The 22837-nt window shown below is 49.1% G+C and overlaps 2 protein-coding genes across 2 annotated transcripts in view; one reads left to right on the top strand and one right to left on the bottom strand.

Moving 5' to 3' along the window:
* LOC119431596 (A disintegrin and metalloproteinase with thrombospondin motifs 9-like) overlaps positions 1-22837 on the top strand; it is a 372677-nt gene that overhangs the window by 257308 nt on the left and 92532 nt on the right. The window lies entirely within an intron of this gene.
* Positions 11891-22697, bottom strand: LOC125940906 (mucin-5AC-like). Its single transcript, XM_049657574.1, has 6 exons — positions 21828-22697; positions 20173-20258; positions 19105-19394; positions 17586-17842; positions 15229-15308; positions 11891-12285 (listed from the first exon to the last, which is right to left on the bottom strand). Exons 1-6 carry the CDS (start codon positions 22074-22076, stop codon positions 12111-12113), a joined length of 1137 nt encoding a protein of 378 aa, XP_049513531.1. The 5' UTR covers positions 22077-22697; the 3' UTR covers positions 11891-12110.

Genomic DNA, 22837 nt, shown 5'->3' with positions numbered 1-22837 from the left:
CATTTAAAAGAGAAGGTTAATTTCTAGTGACTGTGGAAAGCAGATTTTTATTTAGTGCGTTGAATTGTTTTTATTCAAATTGCCGAAAATCGGTACGACAAAAAAGAATAAATATAGACAGCACGAAGCTTACAAATCCACAACTCTGTACCAACACAGATATCGCAGTTCTGTAAACTGCCGTCTTTTAGAGTGTATAAAACGGACAGATTTGATTTATAAATTTACAGCTTACGTGAGCAAATATCCTACTCACAAATTAGTGGTACATTTCATATCGGTGTGTAATACATCAATTCTGTCCGCTTTAGATGCATTATTAAATGCAGTTTACAAAATTGTGATGTCGTCTTTGGTGCTGAGTTGAAGTTCTAAACTTTGTAGTTCCGCTTTCTGAAATATTGCAATTTTCAACAGTTTTTATAGAAAACGTTGACGGCCCCCAAAAATTGTTTTGCTACAGTCACTAGATTTGATTCGGTGCAGTGGTTGCACCGAATTTAGCGCCCGAGCTAAAGCTTCCTCGTAACTCAGGTTAGTTGCCAAAAACAGCATATCGATGTACAGCCGCGCTCAGAATATTTCGAAGCAATCAAAATGAGACCAAGTTAAATTTTCTCGCTGACTTGACCACAGAGTGTGAAATGTATGTCAGGAATGTGATGATTGTACGGCGAAGTAACAACTCTATACCTTTTGGTTGAAGGACCTGCGCCTAGGCTGCGACGAAATTTAGATTTCACTCGGATCCTGTGTTCCGAAAACTTTCGAGGAAAGCGGTACGTGGAGAATGCAACCGTCTGCTCGGGTTTGCTACGGTAAACGACCGATTTTGTTTGCCTAGGCGCAGGAAACGAAGTTGTAACGTCGCGTGTTGTGTGCGGATGTTTACGCTGTAACTTGGATTTTCATTGCCGTCTCGCGTTATTCCAAACTCAGCTTCAGGATTGTTTCCAACGTCTGCGACGACGCAGTCGTTTAGATCAAATTGGCGTCAATTTTCGCGGAAGCCGACGACGAGAGTGTGGTCAAAACCGTTCCCATACATTCCTGCGTGCATCTGACTTTCACTTGAGGGAGGAATATTTGATGGAATCGTCTGCGGGTTGCTCTAAAAAAAAAAAAAAGAAAAACACGTTGAAGGCAACGCGTAATATAATGTGTGAGGAGTGTCGTGAGGATAGAGGTTGCAACATCTGTACGGCGTACCGTTGGTTTTGCTGGCCTTCTGCGTTCGCTCGTCCACGCCGTCGACGGTCTTCTTCTCGGCGTGTGCTCGCGGCTTACGGCGATGTGCCGGTGCCACGGTGAAGTCGTGCACGCGCCTTCGCAGGTGTCTTCGTTTGGCTCCCATCGGTGTGGTTTCTCGGACCACCTTGGTCACGGTACCGTTCCTGTAGACACACAGATTTCGGTATCTATATCGCTTATACAGTATACAGCAAACTCACATTATGTGATACAGAAAACTGTCTTTCAAGGAACGCTAGGTTATAGAATGAAAGAAACGAGAATATAAGAGGCGGTTCATATAGGTTATATTCAAGGCGCAACGTCGTTAGAGAGCCCTGCAGCATCAGCTTGCAGAAAGCTTGGGAGACGCTTAAGCTTCGCCTTTAAGAGTAGAACGCTATAGAATTGAAAGGGATCCCTGGCTACTTCTCACGCTTCCCGGCAACTGCGGCTTATGCAACCGTAATATGTACCGGGAAATGCTTGTGGCGAATGCTATGCACGAAGACGAGCTTTGCGTGCTTTTCCCCGCACGGCCGGCGCCGCCGCGGGTGCGCGGAGGCGAGCGCCATCTGATGGTACTGGAAGGAACCGAGCGGCGCCCGCGGCGTGCGCCGCTCTGTGATTGGTAAAAGCGCTCCGCGCACCGTGCTGTGATTGGTAGACAAATTTCGCTCATCGTCAACGCATGGTCAACGCCGGCGATGCGGTGCTTTCTGCGTAACGGGGCCCTTAAAGCTGTTGCTCTAATACACAGAACGCATTGGGGACGCGCTTGCGGATTCGAGTCCCACAGCGATGGCGTGCCTGTTTGCTGTGACCGCGCCGTAATTCCGGCTGAAAAGTGGTCCGTGTGGTTGCCAATAAACGCGAATAAACTGTATGTCAAGCTTTTGAACGCGACGTCGCAAAGATGTGGCAACTCTGCCGTCACATACCGTCTGTATAGCAGAGCTCACGAAAACACGCCTGATATGTGAACTAAAGGTTCGCAGATGCCCATGTAGGCGCCAGCGTATCTATACTGCGATGTCAGGTTTTAGTGTCGGCGAGCACAGCTTGGACGTACTTCGCCACGTCCCCCGAGTGGTCAGAAGCTCGTTGTTCTGGGAACTCCTGCGAGAGACCGCATCGTACGGGTCCCTCACATCCTTTCAAACTTCGACATAGCGCGACCTATCCGTGTCTGCTTAACTCTGGCCGGATGAGAATGCAAATAGGAAGAATGAGATTCACGGTTTGTTTTTCCGGTGTCCCCTCCCACCCACCTCGTATTGCCGGCACCGCGGTTGGCGTCGACGTAGCTGTCGTTGCGGGTCCTATTGGCCCTGGCCGCTTCGTCCAGGGCGTCCTGTTCCTGGGCGGCGGCGTCCAGCTCCTTCTTGACGTGCACGGCGAACATCGCCATGCTCACCACCAGGAAGGTGAGGAAGGCCAGCGACAGACCAAACAGCACCATGCCCTGGCTGGACGCGCGCGCGAATTACAGTGCAGACAATTCGCGGGACAGCAGGGCTATACAAATGCTCACTACGAAGCCATTTTTACGCTCTTTATAGTTTATCTTGTCCCGAAACGATAATAGTGGTCACTTATCCATTAATAGCAACGCACGGCAAAACGAAGACACAGGAAGAGAGAAAGAACAAATCTGGCAGAAACCATCCTACGGTGTTGTCTGGTACTCCTGTTGATCATATACAGGTCGTCTGGCATTACTGGTCGACGTCGCATCGCCAATCGCACACATCCAGTAACCTTATTTAGCGTTCAAAGAGGTTCACTGAAGAGCAGCACATACCCTAGTGGAACGAACATACCCTAGTGGAACATACCTCAGTGAAACATACCCTAGTGGAACATACCCTAGGGGAACATACCCTGGTGGAATATAACCTAGGGGAACATACCCTAGTGAAACGTACCCTAGTGAAACATACCCTAGGGGAACAAACAATAGTGGAACATACCCTAGTGGAACATACCATAGTGGAACATACCCTAGTGGAACATACCCTAGGGGAACATACCCTGGTGGAATATAACCTAGGGGAACATACCCTAGTGAAACGTACCCTAGTGAAACATACCCTAGGGGAACAAACAATAGTGGAACATACCCTAGTGGAACATACCATAGTGGAACATACCCTAGTGAAACATACCCTAGGGGAACAAACAATAGTGGAACATACCCTAGGGGAACAAACCCTAGTGGAACATACCCTAGGGGGAAAAAACCCTAGTGGAACATACTCTAGTGGCACGTGCCCAGGAGTGACGCAAGTTGGCGTGAAAGGAAAATGGTTAGATACCGGCACAGATACCGGAAAGTGGGGGTAGTAGCCAAAGAACGCAAATCGCATTAAAGGACGGCACGTAAAAATGGTGATATAAAAAAAAAAAATGTTCTACCTGAAAGCGCTAACTATTCCGTCTTTCTCTTTATGTCTTCGTTTTGCCGTGTGCGGCATGTTATTGGGAATAAATTCCAACTTATTCTGGCGTATTTATATATTTAGCTGCACGTTAAATAACCCCAGGTGGTCAAAATTAATCCGGAGACCTCCACTACGGCGTTCATCATAATCAGATCGCGATTCTGGCGCGTAACACCCCGCTATCATATTATACTCGTAAATTTGTTTCATACGTTGTTAAATTGCAACGGCTGCCTCAGTTTCACAGGCTGTGTTCGCGTTCTTCGTTTGCCATTCGAGAAGAAGCGTCCACCCTCCTTTCTTTAGGCGAGCCCCCAAAAGCCAGCTTGTCATCGCATTTTCCCTCTCTATTTCGCCTTATGATCCGATCGTTTATTACCATGACAATCGGTGGCTACGTGGTATCGTGGACCTTTAATTATTAACTTCTTCCCTTCGAGCAGGATCCGTGAACGGGGTATCGCTTTCTCACTGTTGCTTAATTTCTCTAAACTCACGAAGAATGGACTCGAGATGCAATGCCGGGAGGGCGGTCTCCTCGTCTTCTTCAGTATTCGTGAGTCACGCATCGTTGGGCGACCGCAATGCAGTCGTGTCCCGATGAACTATCGATAAATAGTTGTCTCGTAACCACGGAGACGTACCAGCCACAAGACGGGACCCCGTATGGATACGAAGTTGTTGGAGTCGGAGCGAACCTTTAGCTATAAGAGACGGAGTAGTTTGGGATATCGTACGGGCATGGTATCTTTTTTTCTCGCGAACCATATTCTAGGCTTGAAATATGGGTCGAAACGTTTAACCCTAACATTTGTACGGAATTTCTCCAGCAGACGAGATGTTTTTGCCTGTCTCTATTAAAAGCGTTGACGTCCGGATACAAGACGTGTCTTTTACGTGACCAGAGGGACTACTGTTTTCCACCTCAAAGATGTGTCCGCCACTTATGCGTGATTTTCTGATTTCCAACCTTGCGAGCTACCTAAGTGTGACAGCACGCTTGAGATTCCAGAGCGCTTCCTTCCCAGGACATAAGTTCTTTTTTCCCAAGCGTGAAAGAAAGCATCTTACGTGGGACAACCCGTATACAGTAGAAATGTTATTGAGGTGTCTATACGGTGACCTCTTGCATGGTGTTTTTCTTTAACTGTTCAAGATTGCATTACTTAAGGCTCATCGCTGAATAAAAGCACTTGGCATCATTGTTTACTTTGTTCGTCCGGGCATCTACAGGGTGTTGATCTTTAAGCTTTAACGAAATTTTTAGAAATCGCTTGTGGCAGGTAGCATAATTCTTATCATTCAGCTGGGTTATTCGAAGGGGCGGACATTAGTAGCACGAGAAATGGAAGCACATATTCAGCTAATTAAAAATAACTAATTAACTTCTTAGTTAATTACTTTACGACACATATTTCAATGTACGAATTGTAGCCGGTGCGTTTGCAAGACGCATCCACTTGAAATGAATTTCCAGGATGACACCAGTTTGGAGATATCCGCCATCAAACTCGCCGTAAAAATGCACTGTTGTTCCACTTACTTTTTTACCAAAATGCTGCTTTATACATTAAAGCACCAAAGTAATTGAAAAGCCCTTGGATTTCGTCCCATACTTTGGGAAATAATATCTCGAAACTGGTGTCATCCTAGAAATTCATTCCAAGTGGATGCGTCTTGCAAACCGGCTACAATTCGTAAATTGCAACATGTGTCGTAAAGTGATTACCTAAGAAGATAATTAGTGAATTTTTATTAATTAGTTGAATATGTGTTTCGATTTCTCGTGCTACTAATGTCCGCCCCTTCGAATAACCCAGCTCAACGATAAGAATTATGCTACCTGCCATCGGCGATTAAAAAAAAAATTCTGTAAAGCTCGATTTTGAACACCCGGTATAGCAGCCAACAGGTGGACGAGCCTGTTCACGTCGTTTCAGCAACTCGATTCTCCTACGGCGAGCTGCAGACACAACTAGGTTTGCGTTTGTCTAGGGAAGAAAAAAAAAAAAAAAAGAAAAAAGTGGCAAGCAGAAACGACAGGTGTTTCATTGAACGATGTTTAAGCAAATATGATCTTTTCGTCAAATTCGGGCGAAAACAGAGCTGCGGTGAGCGCAAAGTTCTTTGAAAGTCGTTGGAAAAAAAAAAAAAAAGCCCGGATTACTGTACGCCTAACGAGGCGACTGCCGCAAGCATGGTCAAGCGCCACCAGGCATTGTGTTCACTCCGTTCAAGGTCGCAGTCGGTTGCATTTCTTTTTGAACATGCTGTAAATTTTGCCACGCCTAGTGTCGCCTCGCGAAAGCCCGTAGGTAGTTGGTAGCGAAGAACCGCGGAACATGCAATTAGAAAAAAAACCGGATATTTGCAGCTGCACGTAGCTTACGCATTCTTGCTGTCGTTGTCCCTGTAGCTTCGGTGGTACCGGTAAGCCATGCTCTATTGCAGCCCTTGGAGCCGTTCGTTGCTGCGGTGCCGAGTCCTCCTGCACGATAATTTTCTCTCGTGTGAGGCGTCCATGGTTGTCGGGAATGAACAACATTTGCCGGTTTTGTTACTTTGACTCATGACAGGTTTTAATTTCATGACTTCAATCTGAGCTGTTTTACGGTCTTATTGCTCCGAATTGTGTACAGCCCTAACTCGGTAGCTTTGCCATGATGCCTGTGGTGGGAACTATATATATGTTTTGCTAGTTCGCTAGAAGGTCAGGCAACTTCACGAGCCTGTCACGGTAATGTGTAATATACTGGGGGAAAAAATAGCGAGAACTGTTTTGGAGGTATTCTCAGGATCTTCCTTTTAAATACTCTTTAAGAGTTATGATTACATACATTGACTAACTCGAACTTCTGCGTAATTTCCGTCAAGTAATGTTATAATTTTCACTCAGCGGCGTTTTCTTCACCACTTTTGCATTATGTCCAGCGTTTTCGTAGAAACGAACTCATACGAAAGAAACAGTTAAATTGACACTAAAGGTACAAGACGTACATTTCTCTGGCGAAGGAAAAAAAAAGGGCAGGTAAATAAATAGCAAAGCACACGATGGCTATCCCATTTTAAAAATTCCTTTCCAAACCGTTGCGCCCCTGACACCAGTGTATACGTCTCCGTTTGGACGGCGTTTTCACGTATACTTGGGCTGGTTTTGTCCATGTCGCCGAAGCTGCCACGTTGAGGCAGTGCTTGCTTTAAAAAAAAAAAAAAAAAAAAAAAATGCAACGCAATTCTTCGCAACTGATGCACTGCCAACCAGCCCCTGGTCAATGCTCTCAAAACGTGTGACGTCACGATGACCTGGTGCGTGAACCTGAGTATGGCGTCGTCACGCGTCCCGCAATAATCCCGCAGTGCTTGCCCGAAAGCAGCGCGTCGCAGTTCGTTATGAAGTAGAAGCATAGTACAAGTACCATTTAACGGAAGCTCAGTGCAATCAGTGCAGATTATGTACGGTATTTTAATGCCAGTAATAGTAGTGGTAGTAGTTGGTTGCTTTACACTATAATACTAGGAAAGAGCGGAAATCCCTGCTGACCGTCACCGTGTCAACATCACGGCTGGCACCTGAAACGGCGATCAGTAGATTGGGATGGAGGAACGGTAGTAAAGGACACGGAGTGAGTGTGAGTGGCAGGCTTCTTCCAGATCATGAGTTGTAACCTCGTGGATAATAAACTTGGTGATTCAGCGGGCAACTTCGAGCGACTTTCGTGCGCGCGCCTACCTCTGTGCGATGCAAAGTCGTGCCGGTAGCAAGGGATGCGTGCGCAGAATCCGTAGCACCGGAGGTCCTTGGTGAACGCCTCCCTTTTCTTCTCACTTGCCGGCTGCTCCTCGCATTATGTCACTTACCCACTACGGAGGAATCGGCCGAGAAGCTGGCGTTAGCCGAGGGGAGGGAACGTAAAACTTGAAAGAAAAAGTGAGACAAGGTTAGGTGGAAATGTTTGAATTAATATTGGAAGATGTTAATGGAAAATAAAAGGCTGGTATTGGTGAGGAATATGCGTGATTTGCAATAAAGCAGCAAATTTGGAGGTAATAAAATTATTTCGAATGCGATCGGAAATTGTCTTCTTTTTCGTTTGAAATTAGCACTGGTAGTTTTCTGGTGTCTCGCTTGCCTGCTTGCTGCTGACTTACTTTACCGGCTACGGGGGATCAGCAGGGAAGTCGGAGGGAATAAGAGCAGGGTGGGAGATAGAAGCCGAAAAAAAAGTAAGGCGAGCATTAAGCAGAAATGGTACGAATAATATTCATAACTACTAATTATAAAGAGATTAACGACAGCGGAGTAATCGTATGGCTTAAGACAAGAACAGAGAATTGGCAAACAATGGAACTATCTTGAATACAATCGGAAATTATTAGGGAACTTACCATAAACTATCCTAACACGAAACGCCCGATAAAACTCAAGGTTACTTTCGTATTCGACGTGAGGTTCATCGGAGTACAAGCTGAACGACATGCTTGAAAAAACTATTTGTCTGAATACATTGTATTTACAGCGAACTTAATATTGACGGCGTGAAACATTCGCGGTACGCACATTCCCGCTGAATACATGAGTACTAGAGGGGCGCCCAAAAATAGTCACATATTAGTGGTTTTTAAAATAACCCGGAGTGTATTCGACTACAGTATTCCGGCTAATGTGCAGGTCACGCCATCTCTCGTCAGTTTGCGGCGGCACTCGGCGTTCACTTCTCTTGTGTCGTCGTAATGGGGAGGCCGCGTTTACGGGGGTATACGAGCCATTGCTTAAGGGGCTGTGAGCCATTCACTGTTTTTCGTGACAGACAGATTTAATTTTGAAGCAATTTAATTTCGATGAATCGCAAGCGGCAATGGCGGGCGCATGCTGCTAACCACGCCGCCGAGCAAACTCGAGACATCGAACGCAAGCGACAACAGCGACGAGCAGATAATCGTACATTGCAACGGAAGTAAAAGTTGCACGAAACGGAAGTAGTAGGTTATGTACCCGCCCAAATCTTTTAACAAGTGTGCGCGCGCGGTGAATTTCTGTGGGCCACCACCTTAAATTATGAACAAACTTGCAAATGACTACGCTATCTTCACGAACTTTGTGAGCATAGTCACATAGCATAGTGTAAAACAAAGGAGACTTCGCAGTAGAAGGGCGGGAAGGGGAAGTTTATTGCCCGAAGGACCGTAACAACGCGCCCATACTGGCCGTTCGAATCAGTCCAGAAGCGCCAGATCGCGAGCGAGCCGCTCGCGCTGAGCGCGCTAGTCGCCGTCGTCGTCCTCTTCCGCTAATATTTAACATACTCCGGGACCTGAGCTGGCGAGTTCTAAAGGGTACAATTTCAGCACAGGTCGGATCATCTGTGAGCCACTGGGTATTTTAACTTTACATGCACGGACGTTGCCATCTTTACTTTGGATGCAGTCACTTACTACACCAGTCTTCCAGAAAATTCTGGGAGCTTTGTCTTCGTGAATAATCACAACATCACCTTTACTGATGCTATAAGCTTTTGATGCTTTCCTCAAGTGAACGCTTCGAAGTGTCAGTAGATATTCACGAAGCCATCGCTTCCACAGTTGTTCCATTATTAGCTGCCTGTGGACCCACAAACTGAGCAGCTCAGTCTTTCTTTCTCCCCGTTCATCCGACGTTTTAGGATTAGACAAGAGACGGCTGCCTAACAAAAAATGAGACGGGGTTAGAATGTCTGGCTCTTTAGGAGAAGAGTAAATGAAAGTTATGGGCCTGGAATTCACAACGGCTTCTGTTTCAGTCAGCAAAGTGCTCAGTTGTTGTAGGTCAACAGACGCCCTTCACAATGACTTGCGAATGCACATCTTCACAATCCTAACTAACCGCTCCCAAAAACCACCCCACCAAGGAGCTCTCTCTGCAATAAATTTCCAAGTTATACCGTGGGTAGAGCAATACTGGCTGACTTCCTCTTTCCTCAACAACTGGTGCATGCTAGCTAGCTCACGTGCAGCTTTCTTAAATGTAGTAGCGTTGTCTGAGTAAACTATTCGCGGTGTTCCACGTCTTGCACAAAATCTTTTGAAAGCCATGAGGAAAGCGTTTGTAGTAAGTCCAACCACGTGCTCAAGGTGAATTGCTCTAACTGCTGCACACGTGAACAGCACTATGTACACTTTAAAGCCACTGCAATCTTTCACAAAAACTGGCCCTGCAAAGTCAACTCCTGTAACCTCAAAGGGGCGCGAATTGCACACACGATCACTGGGAAGAGGGGCTGCCGGTGCACTCGCAGCCTTGAGTCGGAAACGAGCACAAATCACACATTTTCGGAGCACTCTCTTCACTGCTTGTCGCACTCTGGGCACCCAGAACCGGGCGCGAAGTTCATTTAATGTGTCACCGACCCCGCCGTGGAGCACAGTTTTGTGAGCTTGCAAAATGACGAGTCGCGTGACGGGTGGTTGCACGGCAGCAGCACAGGCGTCTTTTCGTTGTATGTGACATCGGCGTTCTGAAGGCGAGTTCTAATCCTCATTACGCCCTTTTAGTCAATAAAGGGATGCAGGTCTCTTATGGGCGACGTCTTGTCGAGGTCTTGTCCCACTTCAAGTTGGGCTCTCTCTTTGGCATAGGTATCTGTCTGCATTTGCTTGAACCAGATGTTCTCAGCTTCTTGAACTGCAGTAGCTGTAAGTGATCCTTCTTACATAGTCATCTGTAAGTTTGTGCCTAATTTAAGGTGCTGGCGCACAGAAAGTTGCCGCTCGCGCTCGCTAGTTAAGATTTGGGCGGCTGTACGCAGACGACAAGCTTCGCTTACCCCCATTTTCTGGACAGGGGAAATGCTGGTGAACTTTTTGTACAGTGACTGCAGCTAGCACTCGTTGCTCCCTCTCTCGACGGGAATATTTAGACCTATATAAAGGCGATGTCAGACGACCTGTATGTGATCAACATAAGTACCAGCCCGACATAAAGCCTGCTTGGTCATGCATATGTTCTTCATTATAAACTAATGTTTGACAAACTCCGAATATGAAGCAGCAGCAAGTTCATCACCGAGGCCAGACATGCGTGTTTTATGTGCAGTAATTCGAGCGTGGTACATAGTCACGCGGGGAATTGATGTCACAACGAGAAATAAAAGGATATAAAATGTGCATTTTGCCACGAACTTTCGCGATAAATGTTGCTCGGCGCCAATATGCTCACGTAGCGTAGACAAACGAGTAATGTGAGCTGAAAAACTTGGATTAAAGCGCCGTAGTAGCAGTCAACTGTGCCCTCTTACTGTTGTAGCAAGGGGTTATCGGGACAGTTGTATTTACTAGAAATACTTCATATCAGAAGGCGAGAACAAGGTTGTCTAAGTGCTAGTGAGCACCTTGACGTGTCAAACTACACTTAAGTGTCCACTGTCGTCGATCCACCCGTAACCTCGCTTCAGTAAACGAAATTATTCATAATTCAATCGTGCATTAGTAAACTAATTATTCATGAATCAGCTTGCCTCATCCTGTAACTGGCTGAACAGGTGGGAGGAGAATGTATACGACGGCACTATAATCCGCACCCGCGCATGAAGATAAACGTTTTAATTTTCATTTGATGTGAAGGCAGCCAGCCTTTAGCGAGGCTAAGATAATTAAAAGCGCCGAGATGATGCAAATTGATTTACGGATAATCTGAAGGTCCTTTATTGGCCCTTAACTGTGCAACTGTAGTCTGCGTCAGCGCTGGCTTCACGTCTTTGCGGTAGATTTCGGGGTGCTTGGCCGCCACTCAAGCCTGTAAGAAATGGCGGCACCTTAAAGGTGTCCGCAGTACCTTGACGATCGCCTTGTCGTTCGCAGCAGTTAGCACTCAACCTCCATACGCGATTGAGTGGATGCGTGGAATATTTTTCTTCGCAATGCTGCATAGCCCATCTGGAAGGCAGACCCATACGATGGAAGCCGCAAGCATGGGTTGCTAACGACATACACGTTTTGCCGCCTTGGAATCGCCGGCACCGACGTCCTTAACTTGTTTGAAGTCGTTTTAGCAGTTCCGGAGTCGATCTGCAGAGACTCAATCAATGCCTAGACAGATGGAAGATGAGCCATGTTTGACAGTCGCTGCAGTGGTTCAGAAGCGGCCATGTCGCATCGATACATATATGTACCTGTAGATATCCCGTGCTTAGTCTTCCACCTGCCGCACGGGAGGTGGGCGGTTGTAAATGAGCGAGGCGGCGTCGACGCAGTAATACTTTATATTTACAACACGATATAATACAAAATCGAAGAGGCCCGGCTAGCCGGCCGTGGTAGCCGGGCCTCCTGGTCGCCCGAGGCGGCAGCCGCACCGCTGCTCTCGGGCGTCGAAATCGACGCGGTCGAAACCGCGGGGCCGAGCCGCTACCGCAGGGTCTTCACGGAGTGCTCGGCCCCAGCACCCTCTGCCTGGCCGACCCCCTACACCTCCTGGAGGTCGGTGCGGGCGTCGGCTTCGTTGATCACCTCGGGCAGGTCCGTGCTGGCGGTGGTGGTGGCCACCGGCACGGACCCGTCCTGGGCGATCATTGCGCCCGGAGGTGATCCCGGCGACGCGGTCGCACGGGGCGATGCCGCCGGCGTGGGCCCCAGGCTGCTGTTGGGAGGAAAAACGACAAAAGACAGCGCGATTAAAGCGGCGCGCCTACGTCCTCTGCGACTACGAATTACGATAGACTGTCGATAAGTGTGTCGGCGTTACGTGATGTTATGCCAAGGCGCTGCGTCGTCTAGCGAGTCTTCGCGATAACAATCTCTAGTGAAGTATCTTGCCTATAGAGCGCCCTTGCGGACATTACTGCCCGTGGCTGCTGGGAGCTGCTGCCCGGGTGCTCTTGCCGAATGGCTCACACCCAACAGAAAAAAAAATTGCCGATGATTACGATTTTCTAATCGCAAATTTAGAGTGCAGCTTTATACGTGTTTTCATTTCGCGATATATTGGTTGGCGCGGACAATCCGTCTCGTGCGGAACGCTGCAAACGGAGCGAAGTGTGGGCGCGACTGCCTCGCTAATCGTGAGATCGCGAGAAGGAGCGCGTGAGTGACGAGTGGGCGCGATTCACAGCAGCCGCCCGAGACCGTTTCCGTACAGACGACGCGCGCTACTCAGGCGCCATCTCGTAGACATGGTCGCCGCAAATCCCGTCTTGCGCGGCCAGTACGATTTTATTCTCGCGCTCTCCTCGCTATCGCCGTCTTTCGTCTCCCGCTGCGCTCCGCGTTCGCTTTCATCTCTCGCTGTGCTCGCTTGCTCGGTCACGAGGGACAACGCCGACGCTCAACACAGGAACGGGCGCCTAAGAGCATGCGCTCTAAAAAAAAATTTACCACGCGCCCGATGGTGGTATCGAACTTCGGCACCTAAGCCAAACAGCCCGGTGCTCTAACCCTCAGACCACGACAACACGTATACTTCTACCGTTCCAACGCTAACTAGCTCAGCCAGCTAGCTCGCCAGTCTCCGTTAACGCCAGAGATGCCGTAATGAAACTGGAACATTTATAGGATTTCATTAACCGCTTCACGAAAGCTTAACGAAAGATTTGCGTTGGATCTGCAATATAAATCTTTTTCGGACTATATAGTTGCGTTTACGTGAACCGGCAAAGGTGGGCTGAAAAGCGATCGTCGGGTTGCGGCCTGCGGGTGGCATGGGTTTTACTCGCTCATCAGACTTGGAACGATGCAGGTAAAACGCAGTAGGGGTGTGGCTTGGTCAGCTCGACGTCCGATTCGACCAGTTCGCATCGAGTTGATGTAAGCGAAGCTACGGACTAGTGACAATACAGGAATACGGCACGCGTGCAGCATTTAACGTTTGCTGACGTTGGCTGGTTAGCGTATGAGATTACTCGGCCTCTACCTATGTTTAATTACTGAATTAATATAGGGGGTTTTACGTGCCAAAACCACCATCTGATTATGAGGCACGCCGTAATCTGGGACTCCGGATTAATTTGGACCGCCTGAGGTTCTTTAACGTGCACCTAAATCTAAGTACATGAGTGTTTTTTTTTTTTTTTTTTTTTGCTCCCCATCCAAATGCGGCCGCCGTGGCCGGCGATTCGATCCCGCGACCTCGTGCTCAGCAGCCCAGCACCATAACCACTGAGCAACCGCGGCTGGTTTCTGCTTATGTTCAATGTAACGGTGCAGTATACGCCGTTTTTGGGATGGACCGCCGTGAATCGCCTGTGGTAGTGACCTATTACGGAGTGTCACGTGGCGTCGATCACTTAATAGGCACAACTAATGGCACGCACATTTCTGTGGCATAATATACGAAAAAATCATTAGTGTTGCAAAATTGTATCATCACTGAATGTCACGTATGGACCACATAGGCACGGAATATTTAATTGTATAGTTAGCGTGTCGCTTGCGAGGTCTGCCGTAATGCGAGGCCGAAAGTATCCCTACCGTTTTCATGCATAGGAATCAACTTCAGTATATACTGTGCATTTGGTTGCCGATAGAAATCGGCACAGCTCAATCGGCGGCGGCATGATTGCGTAAAATAGTCTAATGAGCATTTACATAACGTGCTTAAACGACCCGTTATCGAGAAAGTGGACTCGTTAAAAACCTAACAATTCGTCTAATTCTACTACGCTAAGGCAAGGGCTTCTAATTACAAAAAACTTGCTATCAAAAAACATTTCTTTCTTTCGCACATATTAGGACACATACAAATTCTTCAAAATTGCTTTATATGCTCCAGGTTCGTTCAAAATAAAACAAATGCAGTGCTTAAAAATATACCTCAGTGCTTTCCAGTGGCGCCAGTATGTAGTCGTGTACGCATTAAGTTCGGCTCGTCAAATTTCTTTAAAGCGTAAATAGTAACGAGATGAGGTGCCAAAATTATTTTAGGTTGATCACGTCTTGCTAAATATGGTCTGACGTCATCATTCACGTTAAGTAGGTCAATTCAGGTTAGGTTTTTACAAGCACGCACTCCACCTGCAACAGTTGCTAAGTAGGCAAAAATGTATAAGGAAACTTTAAGCACAAAACTTTAGTGTCCGAAAGCGCTAGCCTATCAAACTCTAGCCTTAGTCAACTGATCCGACTAGCCGCCGTAGCAGAGTGGCTGACTTTCTACTGCTGAACATAGGGTCGCTGGTTTGAATTCCGGTCATGGGAGCCTCGCTCAGATGTAATCGAAATGCAAAGGCGCTGGTGTACCGTACTTTAGCGTAGCACGTTAAAGCACTCCCGATAGTCCACGTTATTGGTTCATAGCCATTCTCTACCACGTTACGTCATTGCCGACTGCGCAAGTTTTCAGACGTCAACTTTTTTACCACGGCAGTCGCATAATCCGATCGGGGCCAGAATGCAAAAGTGCTCGTATACCGTTCATCGGGTGCTCGTAAATAACCCCTAAGTGGTAAAAATTGATCCGGTGTTTTGGTGCGAAGACCTCGGAACTTAATTTTTAACTTCGCTCTAACGTTGAAACCTTTGAAATCTACAGAGGGCTCGAAATACGGTGCTCAATGAAAAAAAAAAAAAAAAAAAGCTGCTCTCTTACCTTGGGCGGCCCCGCTTGATGCGTCCGGTCGTCTCACCGGCAAGACCCGCCGCCTCACCGGATGCCTCCACCGTCGCCGTCTGGAAAGATTTCGGCATGATGATCAGAGCCGGCCAACTTTCGTTCAAACTGCTCACGCAGGGTGTGTCCGAAAAGTCAACTGGGCAGCGGAGACAGCGGTCCCTAATATTTCGAGGTTTTACTTGCGCAGCGATCACTGCAGGAAGACGCTCGAAACGTCCACCACCGGCTTTGAAGACATGTCTGGCACACGACGCTACACGTTCTTAAGCAGTCGGTGCACAGATTAACTCCTGCAACCCTCCAAGAACTGCTTAAGAATGCGTAGCGTCGTGTGCCAGACATGTCTTCAAAGCCGGTAGTGGACGTTTCGAGCGTCTTCCTGCAGTGATCGCTGCACTGTAAAGCCTCGAAACAGTAGGACCACCGTTTCCACTGTCATTTCCCTACACATTAACCCTCCAATGTGTAGGTCAATGACCTGCGTGTAGCTCCTGCAGTTTGCGTTGTGCCTGGTATACACCCGTCATTTGAGTGCACCCCCACAGACCTTGACAGACGAACTATATTGGCTTGCGCAAATATATCTCACGAGAAATTGCGGTGACACTCGAAATTATCATCTCATGTTTGTTTTTAGTCACTGCGCAGTTGCTTTTCGGACACCAAGCATATAGTCACTGTGGCCACCATGAAACATTTTTGGATACAGAATGCGCGTCTCGAGTCGAGGGACAAATCGACGACAGTGGAAATCCGGTGCAATGAACGCGCGACAGTATCCTCTGGAGAACCTTTGTGCATTAGACCGTTTGTATTACACGTTACCTTCAATACAACCGGGCTCAGCCTGGTTAACCTCCCTGCCTTTCCCCTATGACTTCTCTCTCTCTTTCAATACTTTTACACAGTCAACTCCCGCTAATTCGACCTCGGGTATATCGGTTTTTTCGCATAATTCGTACGCGGTGAAAAGTCTCGGCGAGAAATGCATTGCTATGGAAAGAAAATTCGTTTAATTCGAACGCGAAAGTATGCCGCCTCGGTTAATTCGACCCCCCACCGGTGCCCGCTCGCGCGCGTTGCGCATACTAAAGCCTTGAAAGCGCGATAAATTCAGCAGATGGCCCCACTGCTTCTATCTCTTTTGAGTGTTTTCGTTTGCGCCGAAGACAGTGTTGAGGTTCGTGGGCCACTCAACGACGACCACACTGTCAGCGACGCAACAGTCCAGCGCTGAGTCACTGTTTAAACGCGTTGGCGCTCTTCACTGGTCGAATCGCGCTTCAAGAGGAAAGAGTTTACAGACTATCCGAAAAGAAAGAAAACCAGCTGAAATGACCACTCAAATGAAATTTTGACGTCGTTGGTTAAGGCGACATTTCGGATAATCCGACGGAATCTGGTGGTCGTCTCGCAAGGGTGGAAGTAACGGGAGTCGACTGTAACTAGGAAGCTATGATGTAGAAGTCTTCCCAAATATGAAGTAACAATGCATGCGGTAATTTATGGAAGTCGTTTAGGCATACTTGTGCAGATTTCGTGAAAACTGACACCAATCTCACTTAGACTGTTGTCGTCGGAGACGACGAAAAGCACCCGTGAAATGTGTCTTGAATACCAGAAGTTGACGTGGAAATGAAAGAAGAAAATGATGAATGAATGAAGTCGACCGTGATAAAATCTTTTCTGAGTGGTCAGAACCATGGCGACAAAATGCCAAAACATAAGCCGACCAAGGTGAAAAAAAAAAAAAAATTGGATGACGCTTAAGCTTCGCCTTTAAGTAAAGTACCCGAGAGCGCGGCTGTAGGTCTGGTAGAAATGCTGGAAAAGGGGTTTGTGTTTGAGTTTCCTCGTAGCAGAATTAGGTTTTCTCGCAGATTCAAATTGCAATCCGACGCCGATCGGTAAACAATCCGACGGCGAATCCGACGCCGAATGGTAAAGTCGTACTTTACCATTTTTCTGACGGATTTCACTGTGAGAAATTCAATTTTCGTTCACTAAAACCTTGCACCACGTGGAGGGCCTGCGTGGTCGGGGTGGCTGGGGTAGCTGGGGATTATTTTCTCCGCCACCGACGCCGACATCGCACGCCGACGCCGGATTTTCTGCGACACGGGGTCCTTAACGCTTTCGCGTTACAATTCCTTAATAAGCTGGTGTTTCGGCCTCCACAAAAGAGCCTCGTTCACAGTGAAGTGGCTTCCGTGTGGGACCGAAACGTCAACTTTTTTTTTTACTTAAAGAACTGTATTTAACCTTGATCGGCGTGTTTTCAGCCACGAACGAACGAAATGAAACGAAACGAAGCGGAGCGAACGCCGCGGTACCTGCGACGTCGAAGTCGCGGCCGTGGCAGCGGCGCCCTCCGATGTCCGCGTTGGTCCGGAGGTCGTCGGGACGGTGCGCTGCCCCGACGGCGTCAAATCGCCGACGTCGCGTAGCGCCGGCTCGGGGGGCACCCCCCGGTCTGCGGCCTGGGTCGTCGGCCACGCGTCCTCGGTCGTCGTCGGTAACCACGACGACGACGGCGACGACGACGTCGACGACGATGACGATTGGCCCGCCCTCGGGCCGTGGCCGGTCCCTGCGCCGAAGAAGAAAAGCATTGCAGTGGCGCTCTGCGTAACGATGGCGGTAACGCGTATTGAAATTAGCCCTAATTACGAGGATGTCTCCTATACTATAATTAGCGAAGCTGTTTATTTAAATTGTTTTTCCAGTTAGTCAAATAATTAGTGCACAAGAAACAGATGTCGGTAGCGCGATAGGACACATGACCGCGTACCGTATAGGTTCTCATAGTCGTAGCAGGTTTTTTTTTTTTTTTTTTTTTTTTTCGGTCGCTGCGTGGTTCGAATCAAATGTCAAATAGCCGGCAACGCAGCTTGGATCGTACGACTTGGCCACCGCCACGGCTGCGTGGTTCGAATCAAATGTCAAATAGCCGGCAACGCAGCTTGGATCGTACGACTTGGCCACCGCCACGGGCAGCCGGCATCGGTTCAACCAGTGCAGAATACAGCTAGAAAATACGCCGCTTACCATCGCGGACACTGTAGGTCTGGCGGCCTATTGAAAGAGCACTTAACTCGGGCGTACGCGTATAGTGAAGCGGCCGACAAGTCTCGGGTATAGCGAAAGAAATGCACCGGATATAGTGAACCGGTTGCGGAGTAGACATGGCGCGATAGGCCACAAGGTCTTCTGACGGGCGCGAGTACTGCCTTATACAGAAGAACTCGGAATACGGCGTCCTTGGGCTGATTGGTTCGTACCTGAAGCAACTAGCGCCAATAGAGCAGACACAAGACAGTACACCACGGATGCTGCACTTGGAGTAGATCGTAAGCCGCTCACAAGACTACGAGAAAAATTGTAATAAAATGCACATGTGCGAAGGTTCATCACAGGAAAAACGAAACGCATTTTGTTTCCATTAAGACACACAAGTATCACAGACGTAATCCCTGCCTCTTGATATGATTGCGTCACGGATCGGGCGTCCAGTATTGTGTCCGTTGTGTCTGTTGTAGTTGGGCTACAGTGGATTCACCATATACCTCCTACCAATTTGCTGCCTTTGATGTGTAATCTTGACAGGTTTCGGCGACTGCTTGTACATTAGGTGTGAACCTTAAAATGTGCGCGAAAGTTTGCTCTCTCTCCTCTCTCTCTCTCTCTCATCATCGCTATACCCCACTTCTCCCGGTGGAGGGTAGCCAACCGGACGTGCGTCTGATTAACATCCTTCCCTTTCCCGTCTTATTTCTCTCTCTCTCTCACTTGATGTGCAAGTTTCCCAGATTTGCATACATGTACGAAAGCTTTTTTTTCTCTCTCGCTCACCTCCGCGGCGCTTGTGGTGACGTGTCGCTCCTGGCGGTGGGACCGTGCCGTGACCGTTGGGTCCCTTGACAGCGGCGGGCGTCGCATGGGTCGTGGAAGACGCGCTGCACGGGCAAGCGGTGTTCTTGCGGCCCGTGGCGTTGGCGGCCTTGACCGCCACGTTTCCGGCCTTGACCGGTGCCGTGTCGGTGTTGACGCCGCCGCGCACGCCCCTGGACACCGCGCCCACCAGGATTGCGACCGCGGCCAGACCCAGGGCGGCCACCGCCAGGCGGCACAGCAGGGCGTAGCTGACGCGCGAGAACGAAGGGTCGAGTTTTATTGTTACGCGATATAACGTTGACTGTCGGAGGAAGGCTTACAGCAGAGTGAACCAGTATGAAAGGAAACGCGTCATTTAGATTCAATACCATTGTAGTCGTTAAAACTCCTTAGTTGTCATCGCTAATGTCACGCTGAACATGCTTGTTCCCGGGGGATCACGGCCGGCGTCGTTGAACTCGCTTCATTTCTTTGTAGGGAGACCTTTCGTGGTCCCCACTGCTAATAAGTTTATTTCACTACTGCTGTTAGATCTTGTTGAAAACTTATCGAATGCTTTTTGATGTTATAAGGCTGGGCATACGAACAACGCTTATAGCGCTTTCCAACAGAAACAGATGGTTGCGACGCGAATGCTTCCTATTTTAGAGTGCCGTCCACATGGCAAGGTTCCGCCTGCTATCCGACGTACGACTAAATTTTCCAGCACATCCCAACAAGTTTACGACAGGTGCTTCAGAGGTACAAGCCATCATCTCTCCAACACATCCGACGGATTTGGTGGTTCCGACGCACGATAGTTGCAGGGGCAATCGCTATAGTGCGTCGGATAGTGCTTCCGTTCGTCGAAAGGTGCGTCGTAAAGCATGGCCGATTGGACTGTGCGAACCTTTTGCAAAAGTTGCCGGTAGATTGGTACGACCAGTAGTTTGTTGGCACGAGCGGACTTTGACACACGCATTTCGCGCGTAATAAAATTGAGTGTGGTCGGCGCCGTAAGATGGCGCCGTACTCGCATGCACTTACCATTTGCTTTTCGCTAAAGACGCCGCGCGACGTGGTCTGGGAGGCTCTGGTGGCGACTCGGGTAGCGGCTCCTGGTACGTCGGCGCCTGCGCGTACATGACGTGTTTCTTTCGTTAGTTCTTTTGTTGTTGACCGTCGCAGAGCCAATGAGAGCTTCCTCGCGTTTACCCATGAAGGAAGAACAAGATAGGAGAGAGCATTACGTCGCGCAGCCAGCCTTGGCCGGCGAACGCTCCGTAAGCCATTCCCAGTAGCTATGCCAGTAGCTTTATTGCGATAGCGATTCTATGAACACTCCAAGCGGATTTCTGCCGTCGCCGTCGCCGTGAGGTTCCGTATAAAGTCCAAGGGCGACAAAATCGTCGCCTTGCGCCGTATGCTGTATGTGCGCGTAAAAGCACGCGAGGGACGCGCGCTTTCACGGAGAGCGAACGCACGGCGGAGAGCAAACGCTACGTCTACCGTTGCGCGAAAGGCCGTGGGAGGATGGGAGGGAGGGAGGGGGGGTGACGGTTGTCCGTTATGCTGCGGCACCAACTGCGTATCTTGCGACCTGGCGCAAGGGGACTGGCGACTCAATCTCGCACGCGAAAGGAGGAAAGCGGGAAGGCAGCGCGGGAGGGAGGGGGGGGGGGACGGCTTCTACTCTGCCAGCAACTTTGCGCGGCTGCGGGCGCTCGCGTAGACGCGTTCGGCGTCTACGGGCGACATCGTTCCTGGCACTGTGCAAACTATAATAAACAGCGTGCTTGGCGTCGAGCTAGAAACGCTGTCGCTCGTAGACGGCGGCGCGACCAGCGTGTTAGCCACGCGAAATCTCGCGAAACTAGTCTCCGAAAGTCATCGCCCGAGAATACCGCCCCTGGTGAAAGCAACAATGTTTTCCTTGGCAGCATTGCTCGCTGCACCACTCCCATTGAGGTGGGGGAGAGAGAAAGCAAAGAGGAAAGACAGAAAGAGAGAAATTGATTTGTGGAGAGAGACATTACTTTCTGCAGCCCTTTATAGGCAGGGAGGTCAACCAGAGGAGCGCCCGGTTTGCTACCCTTCACGGGGGGTAAGGGAATGGGGTAGGAGAAAAGCTGACGCCTAGAGTAGGCGTTATAATAGAAATTTCCAGCCTTTATTGGTGATAGTTGGCTTTTTTCAATTATCAGGTATGATCTCGGCGACTGTATAATTGTAGGGGCGAAGATTACTTCACGAAAAATCCTTCTAACGCTTCTAAATAAATTCCCTAAATCCCTCTAATCTCTAATGGTGGTTACGTTAAGATTAGTTAGGTTAGGTTGCTTTGGGTTAGGTTGGGTTACCTAACCCTACATTAGAGGGATCAGATTTATTTAGAGGCGTTAGAGGGATTTGCTGCGAAGTGAGCTTCACCTCAACTGGGGCCGTATTCTGAAACGATCCACTTCGGCGATGGTATCTCCCCGGCAACAATATCACCGTCAGGCGCGCGCTGATTGGCTGGTTGGGAAAAAACTGAAATAGGTCGTGTTTAACCAGCCAATCGGCTCAAAATTTTCTAAAACAGCCAATCAGTGCGCGCCGTCGGCCAAGGTCACAGTATCGCTGAAGTGGATCGTTTCAAAATACGGCCCCTGCATCCTCACTGCGGCCGCAAAGGGTTAAAGCACCGAGTGAGTACATACCGGCGAAGGCGCTCCGGAGTCCGTCTGCATCACCGCGCTGTAAGCGACTCCGTCGTGGGGTGCTCCCGGCGTCCTGGATGGCTCCTGCTCCAGCAGCATCCCGAGGTGCGGTCCCGGCTGCCGCGGGGCGGGGGCTTGAGCCTTGGGCGGGCGCGACTGCTGGGGGTCCGTCTGGTTCTCGCCGGACGAGTCCGAGTAGTGCGTCCTGTCGAACGGGCCCGGGAACGGGCCCACCATGACGATGGACATCCTGGCCGCTGCTGGACGACAGCGGGAGGGGGGAGGTAGGCGCTCGGAACTCGGGCAAGGGTTAGCAGCTTGGCTCGCTCGGGACCCAGGCTCGGTTGCGTCCGACGGGGACGAGCGAATCGAGTGGAATGGCTACGTGTCCCAAGGGCTGCGTGTCTTAACCGCATGGAACGCTCGCTCGCGCGACACGCGTAGCGCGAGAGGCGTGTGCGCGTTCTGCACGTTCCCGAATGCCGATGGCAGTGCCGATGGCCGATCGCGGTCTCTTCTGGTTACTCCCGACGGATTATTGACGCTTCATGTGGATATCGCGAAGACGACGAGGAAGTACGCAACCGTCGTGAGACGCGGGTTAACTTTCCTTTAGCTCTTCTGTTTTTTTTCCCTTTTTCTATCTACTGACTGCTAAAAGTCGCGTACTTCTTGTCACCAAACTTTACGCTTTAACAACAGCAACAATCAAACACCTGTTGCGGACATGCCCTGGTCTAAACCAGGTACGACGGCGCTACCTGCAAACAGTGGGCCTTCATCCTACGCGGCCACCGGACAATGAATCATGGCTCTATGGAAGCAACCATCGAGCACTATTGCTGTTCATCGCCGAAACCGGCCTACATTTCTATATTTAATGGTTTATGCCGTTGGGCGAACTTTCGAAAAAAAAAAATCGAGAACGCAGACTGCTACGTTAGTATGTGAGGCCAGCAGTGTGTCTGAAAAATAAATTTTGGTGAATTCCACGCGTATGTGGCAATCGG

This window comes from Dermacentor silvarum, chromosome 10 (assembly GCF_013339745.2).
Source record: "Dermacentor silvarum isolate Dsil-2018 chromosome 10, BIME_Dsil_1.4, whole genome shotgun sequence".
Taxonomy (NCBI): Eukaryota; Metazoa; Arthropoda; class Arachnida; order Ixodida; family Ixodidae; genus Dermacentor; species Dermacentor silvarum.
The sequence above is the reverse complement of the archived record's forward strand: the minus strand, read 5'-3'. Positions and strand labels throughout refer to the sequence as shown.